This window comes from Pleuronectes platessa, chromosome 19 (genome assembly GCF_947347685.1).
Source record: "Pleuronectes platessa chromosome 19, fPlePla1.1, whole genome shotgun sequence".
NCBI classification, from domain to species: Eukaryota; Metazoa; Chordata; class Actinopteri; order Pleuronectiformes; family Pleuronectidae; genus Pleuronectes; species Pleuronectes platessa.
Window position 1 is genome coordinate 21,528,340 of NC_070644.1, and position 7,500 is coordinate 21,535,839.

Sequence of the window (7,500 nt, forward strand, 5' to 3'; positions counted from 1 at the left end):
AGAACAGTTTCGGGTAACCATGGCATAATTTTTCATTCCCACTATAATAAAACTTGTAAAATGACATCTTCACCAGACGTGGTCAGATTGATGAGACGTATCTCAGACCATCTCTTAACTCCCTCTTCTCTGACTCTCTCTCACAGAACCTGGGCTCAGCAGGAACCTCCAGTTCCTCCAGCGTCCATCCAGAGTCATGTCTCTGCTGGGAACCGATGCTGTGCTGGAATGTTCTGCCTCTGGATACCCGACTCCAAGCATCCAGTGGAGGAGAGGAGAGGAGCTGATCCACAGCTGGTGGGTCTTACCTTCTTTTCACACACCCACACACACACAGAACACACACACACACACACACACACGCACAAACAAGCTGTAGCTTATTATGAATCAGGTCCATAGACGACACACTGTCGGGCCTTCGCTCTCGTGGATACTCTTCTTTTCACTCGCATCAAATCTGCGGGAAAGGTTTTCACTTTGACAAATTCGGAAATACAAAAGTGAACAGACTCATCCTTCAAATATCTGATGAATTCTCTGTGTGTCGCTGCAGGAATAAGAAGTTCTCCCTGCTGGCAGGCAGTAACCTGATCATCAGGAGCGTCACTGACGATGACTCTGGCAGCTACAGCTGTTCTGCTTCCAACAAGAACCACAACATCACTGCACACACAGAGCTCAGCGTGCTCGGTGAGTTCCTCCAATGGGGGAGTTTTTTTTGTTGAGGTCCGGTAGAAAGAAGACATGAACAGAGAGGAAGGAGAAATTATGACAGCATTTTGGTTTTAACACTTCTAACAGGCCCCCACACTTACGTGTTCGTAGTTGTGTGCAAAATAAATAACCTCCTAAGGCACCTAAGGGAAGAATTAAAGAAAAGATCCTGAGTTGAAACTGTTAACAGCCTTCCCCTGAAACAATAAAAGAAATATAGTCAAAGTAAAAAATGGTCCACATCCCCTGGCTGACAGAAAACCTCCTGTCTGGGGAAACTCAAGGAAAAAGAATCACATCCACAATCAAATGCAGCCATGAAATTTAAAATTGCAGCCGTCTGTTTGCTTCCGGAGGTTTTCATAAATAAAATATGCCTGTATTTATTGTCTGACTGCCCCTCAGCTGCTGCTGGATTCATATTGAAGCTGCTAGTGCATTCAGGTGAATCCACACTCCTGAACAGCAGCTGATCGGATGTATGCTTAGAGGCCAACACATAAAATCCATTTTGTTGTAATCATAGTAGATTTACATTTCAAATAACAAAATATTGGCAGGTTTTACAATAAAAAGATGATGTTATGCTAAGAGTTGAAAACCCTTAGAGTGTTATTCTACAGTTCTGTGGATTGATTTAGCAAAAAAAACCTTCATTAGCCATAGAAAACACATTTCTCTGCCGTCTGTCTGTCCAGAATAAGGGACTATTGAAAATAAATGGACTAATCATTTTGATATGAGCCATTCGGTTGCCAGTTTGAAGCTCAGCCTTTCATTCTAAATCGTTGTGTTGTTCTCATGAGTCTGAATCCCGTCTGCAAAGAGTCAGCGTCACGTTGTCCAACAGGATCCAGTGTTTGAAGTGACTCACACAAGATAAACCACATCAAATATATATCCACCATTTACCATCATTACAAACTAACAGCTGTAACACAGGGAGGACATTACTCTGATATTCTTCATTCATTTTGTAGAAAGAGGAATATGGTGTTCATGTTCCTACATCATGTTCACGGTGGTACAGTGGTTAGCACTGTTGCGTCACAGCAAAAGGTTCCTCTTACGAATCCCATTTATTTCTCTCTGTGTCATTTAAATCAATCACAAGTTATTTGTCTCATTTTCCAAGTGTGTCTCACAGATGTTAACATGGAGCAACTTCCTCTGTTCTTAACTCAACAAGAGTCGAACTGCAGAGAAACTTGTGGGTTAGGGTTAGGGTTAGGATGACCCTAACTCTGAGGATCCTCTCCCAGGCAGAAACCTTATGACTGAGCTGAACACATCAACACAATGACAGGATTTACTACATTGATGTGAAGAAACTGTTTGTAACATCATGTTAAAGTATTTATACATAAGAAAATGTCTGACGGCTCGATGGCACAATCGGAATGTTCATGTTAGAAGACAATCATGGAGGCAAAATGATGGATTGAAGAGGATTTGAGGATTAGAGAAATAAAACATCTGTTCTGTTGTTTTGAGTCATGATTTCATGTGTTCCTGTTGTAGGTCAGGAGCTGAAAACATTGAGTGCACACAGAGTGAAGAGAGACTCTATGTAAGGGCTTTGATGAACAGCACTTTGATGAGGCTCTATGATGAGTCACCCACTGCTGTATTCTACTGTCTCTGCAGTCGGACCATTGGTTTAACTTTAATGACACAGAGGCAAGCGGAGAGTTCAAATCAAACAGAAGCAGCTGCTGTTTGTTTTCAGTCTCTTCCAGCTGGACCTCGCTGTCTCTTTCCTGTGATGTCTTTGTGTCAGTGTCCCCTCTGGGTCTCTATTCACTTTCATATTCTCTTTACACTCTGCTCTCAACCGCCATGTTACAATATCACTTTTAGGATCGGATGGTAAAGAGTTGTGTTCTGAAACATGGTTGTGTTTTAAAATGAAAGCTGTATGTGTAGATAGATTGGATCTAATTAATAAACTGGTCCCAGCATTGATCCCTGAGGAACTCCAAAAGTCAACAGTTATTTTAATTAATTAATTACATATTTTCATCGTGATCCGGTGGTTAAAGAAAGAAGAGATGATAAGAAGAAAGATACACAGTAAGGAATGCAGTAGGAAAATAAAGGGTTGAAAATGAAGGAGGAGGGAGTACAGTACGTTTCGGAACAATTCTAAAACCTACCTAGAACATAATATTAAATATTAAAACATCATCAACCACAGAACATACTACATCATTAAAACACCACTGTTTGATGAAGCCATCAATGTCATTCATTTCTTTAAAAAACTAAAATCTACCCAAACTCTTGCTTTCAGCAGCGAGATAAAAACAGGAAGAGCTTCTTGTCCTGTCGTCCACTCTGTTCTTCCTGCTGCTGTAAATGGACATTTTAGCTTCTCCTACTATCCAATTTAAAAGTTTCCATTTGCACTCATTTGCTTTCCTATACCCTACTCCTAAAATGAAGGCTCTCTTACTCCATGTCTCTCCAAACTGTTTAAAAACCTTCTGCAGTGTATTAAAAAGGAAACAGAGTCTTTCACAATCATAAAAAGCATGGAACACTGTCTCTGCTTCTCCACAAAAAGGACAATTGTACATGACTGTTGGGTTGATGACGGATATAAAACTGTTGTCTGCGATGGCTCCGTGTAAAATCCTCCACTGCAGGTCACCACTTATCTTTCTTAAAGGTGGTTTGTATAAAACTCTCCACACCGGTTTGTCATGGCTGTCCAGATCCAGTCTCCTCCTCCACACCGTGTCAGGCCTCACATCCAGCTTGCTCCTGTTCAGGGTTAAAACACAACATTCATAGATTGTGTCCAGTCTGTTTTATTTAAAAAAGGTCCTGTGAGCCCGTCCCGATCTGGATTAAAACCTAACTCCGGAAAGGGGTCGCTGTCATCAGGGGTTTCCGCTCCAGCAGAGTATTCCTTTAGGATATTCATCTGTGAGTCTTTTAATCCATTCATTTAAAATGACTAACCGCCGGGATGTTTGTTAGTCCAGGACCTGCTGCATCGATGATAGTCCTCAGGGTCACAGCTCCGGCGGTGCACAGCATGCTGGTGAGGCCTGGTGTGGAGCTGCTCTGGACATCCAGCCTGGCTCCATTGATCAGCGGCTCTTCTAAATAACAGTGCAGAGAGTTTGTAGGTTCCAGCTTTTTCCATTTAAAAAGGCTCCATGTCTTAAAAAGTGACTGATAAAAAGGAAATTGAACCTGAGACACTATTTTGCCATGTCTCGCTAGTTCTGGTCTCTAATGAACGGGGGACGTTGGACAGAGTCACTTTTACCGCCGGTGTGCGAGAGGCAGAACAGACACGAACGTGTCGTTCACTTCAATCCCGTTCGCCACCACGTGTTCACCTTCTCTACGCTGTCCAGAAAAATGACAACCGCGTTGTTCATCCTCGCAGCAGACGTCACGCTGCTGTGCACTTATTTTTCTCCGAATGGAGGCAGTTAGAAGCTGATGAATATCCTCAGCGTGGTGATGTATGGAGTTGTGTGTGTAGGGACTCCACAGGGCAGTGACTGTGATCGGATGATTAGGATAACGAATGTTTATGTTGTTTCCATTATGATGAGCGCAGCCTGGCTGGTTAGCTGCTTCCTGTTTGCAGCTTAATGAAAGCACCGAGGAACGGACCAGCGCTGCTGCTGTCGCTCACTTCACTGGGCGGCTGCTGCCGGCTGACGTGAGCACTGGTGCTAATGGAACCAAAGAAACAGACGCTGGACGAAAACTGTTGTCGCTGTAGTTAGAGTCCAACACATCACAGATCTCTCTCTCTCGCTCTCTCTCTCACTCCTCTCTCTCTGTCTCTCTCTCTCTCTCTCTCTCTCTCTCTCTCTCGCTCCTCTCTCTATGTCTCTCTCTCTCTCTGTGGCTGAGGCCCTGCAGGTTTCCTCTCCTGATTAATTACCGGCTCTGTGAATTACTGTGGGTGTTTTTGAAAACATTTAACAAGCTGCCAAACTCCCCCACTGATCCACCAGCAGGCCCGCTGCCGCTCGCCAGAAAAGACAGAGCAGCCGCCTGAAAGACATAAAAGAGAGTGAGAGGAAAGTGGGGGGACAGGGTCACAGAGCTCCTGTGGAGAGAGGGAATGAATCGCTTCGACATATGGAGAGTTTAACTCCATGAACATGTCCACCCGTCCAGGGCTCACCTGGTCAACCGGCTGCTCGCACTTGTTCTTCTGTGGCTCCATATCAGAAAAAATATAAATATAAATATATATTGACAAAGTTAACAGCAGTGGAAGGGTTAGGGTTAGGGTTAGGGTTTTTTGTTTTGCCAAGTTGGTGCATTCACGGTTAGAGTGAGCTGCTAGCTTCTAGCATGCAGACTGATTACATGTCTGTATGTGAGGGTTAGCATGGCTAGCATTATTAGCAAAACTGTGTTATGTTGTGTGTGTAAAATAAGATGTAGCTTTACCTTACAAGGTTTGTAAATTAGCACCTTTATGCAGGTGTGATGTTTACATCAGTGCTGGACAGAGGCCACAGTAATTTGGTGCTTCAACATCTCTAATGTAGCCAGATGTTAGCAGTTTTTTGTGCAGTGTTTTAAATTAGTTTTTCTCTGAATATCTCTTAAAGAGTTTTCATGTTTTTGACAAGAAACATAGTTTGAAAGACTTCGACTCTGTCCAGGGAAGGTTTGGTAAATGGATTGTGTTTACAAAGCTCTTTTCTAGTCTTGATGACTCAAAGCTCTTTACAGTACAGTTTTACATTCACCCATTCACATGCACATTCATACAGAGCATCTATTAGTAGCAGCACTCTGTTGTTCTATGAGGGGCAATTCATGGTTTAGCACCTTGCCCAAGGACACTTCGGCATGCAGATGGGGAAGACTGGGGATCGAACTGCTGCCCTTCAGGTTGGAGGACAGCCGCTCTACCCCTCAGCCACTGCCGCCCGCTTGGTAAAAGATGTTATCAGGTTTCATCATGAGAATGTTTGTCTTCGATTTACCGGTGACAGAATGTCTTCAAACAGACGGTTTATTAGTGGAAACACCAGGTTATATGAACAGCTGCAGGTCTGTAGATAATATGAGGAGCTGAAACCAGTGACCTCCGTTTCCTCTTGGTTCAATGAGGGCTGAGCTTTTGTAAAATTCAAGACATATCTTCACTGTGTTATCGGCTTTAGCTCTCAGCTGAACCCTGTAACGATGCTATCGACTTTACATCGCAGCTCCTCTGCCTCCCGATCGGAGCTGTTCCCTCAGTAAACCCCAGCATCTCTTTATGAACGGTCTGGTGTCACAGATTAAAGCGTCTCCGGCTCTTCAGTCACGCAGTGTTCAGATGATTATAATGTTATAATCTCAGTCTTTTTCTGCTGCTGCTGCTCATTCCTTTCTTTCTGCATGATCAGAGGTTCTTAATGCGCTCGCTGAGTCGACCCCAACGACCAATCAAGTCAACCTGACCCGTCTTTTGTTTCTTCAGCTTTGTAATCCAGGATTGAACTCAATCAAGTCACAGAGGGGAAAAAGGAAAAAGGACTTTGACGTGACTTTCAGCTGCCTGACCCTGACAGGGCTGACCATGAGCGTTCTACCCATCATGCTCTGATTATCAAAAATGACTCAATGCATGTGACCCTGTGGAGAAATGTCTTCCCCCACTTTGCTCCGGAAAGAAGAGATTCCTGGTGTGAGGTGTTTTACTACAGACGTCTGCTCGTTCTTCCCATCTGCCGTTGACTTGGCGGATTATTTGGATGTTTGTGATAATTCTTGTGAGATTCCTTCTTGCCGGTCAACTGTCCGTCTGCTTGCTTCTTGTTTGCCGCCGTTAATCCTGCCATCTGTGGGTTTCCTCTCACAGAACTGATGTGATGCTGCTGGAAGGAAACGATTTGAGAATTGAAGATCATTGTGATTGATTTTTCAGGTTTAGCATAATCTGTCACACAAACCGATTTGACTGTGAAAGCGTGACTCTCGCTCCTTCCTTTCCTTTCTCCTACACGTAATCCATCATACACATCTGACCTTTGACTTACTCTGCTGGCTCTGCTGTGTTGGTTTCTTTCTCACGATGATATCAGCAGGGTTAGGGTCCACCTGTGTTTCCCTCCGTACAGACGTCTCCAGCTGGGACGGACCGGTGAGGTTGTCCTCGGGCGTTTTGGTCCAGCTGTGCCCCTCAGCGGGAGAGCGACAGTAATAATCCGACTGAATTTGGGTCAGTCCTGCTGAAATAATTAGAAGTTGTGAATACCCACTGTGTCGCCACAACGACCACCGCTGGTTAAACTGCTGCCATGGCAACCAGCTGGAGTCTGTCTTCCTGCTGTGAGCTGCAGCTGAAGAAGAAATCCCCCCCCCCCCCCCCCGAAGCACAGCCGTGCTCCATGTTCTCAGACAACAGTGTCAACAGTTTCCTCAGCAGCTGGTTCGGTGACGAGGCTGGAATCACCGGCCTGTTTATATCGCTGTGGGACAAAGGCTGTAACCAGACATTTCGGTGAACGAAGGATTCTCTACTTGGGTTCCCGGCTCTTTCTCTTACCAGTGCATCCGCCACCCACATAGCAAGACCATTAGCTTCGTCACCAGTGCAAAATGAATTCTGGGAAACGTTGGTCTGAGAAGGATCCGTCCGCTGGATCCTCATTGCTCATGATGCAAGGACACATGTGTTGGCTGCAGTTGAAGTTTAGTTGTGCCGCTGTGATGAAATCTGTCTTTACAGCCTCTTTTCTTTATCTCACTAATGAAAAACACAAAACTCCAATATGTTATTAATCCAGATTTATTAACCTTAGA

The 7,500-nt window shown here is 44.3% G+C and overlaps 1 protein-coding gene across 1 annotated transcript in view; it reads left to right on the plus strand.

Annotated features, from left to right (window-relative positions):
* dcc (DCC netrin 1 receptor) overlaps window positions 1-7,500 on the plus strand; it is a 109,085-nt gene that overhangs the window by 44,882 nt on the left and 56,703 nt on the right. The window contains exons 4-5 of the mRNA XM_053410701.1: window positions 147-297; window positions 557-693. Coding sequence (XP_053266676.1) covers window positions 147-297; window positions 557-693 — 288 coding nt within the window. The remainder of the gene's footprint in view (window positions 1-146; window positions 298-556; window positions 694-7,500) is intronic.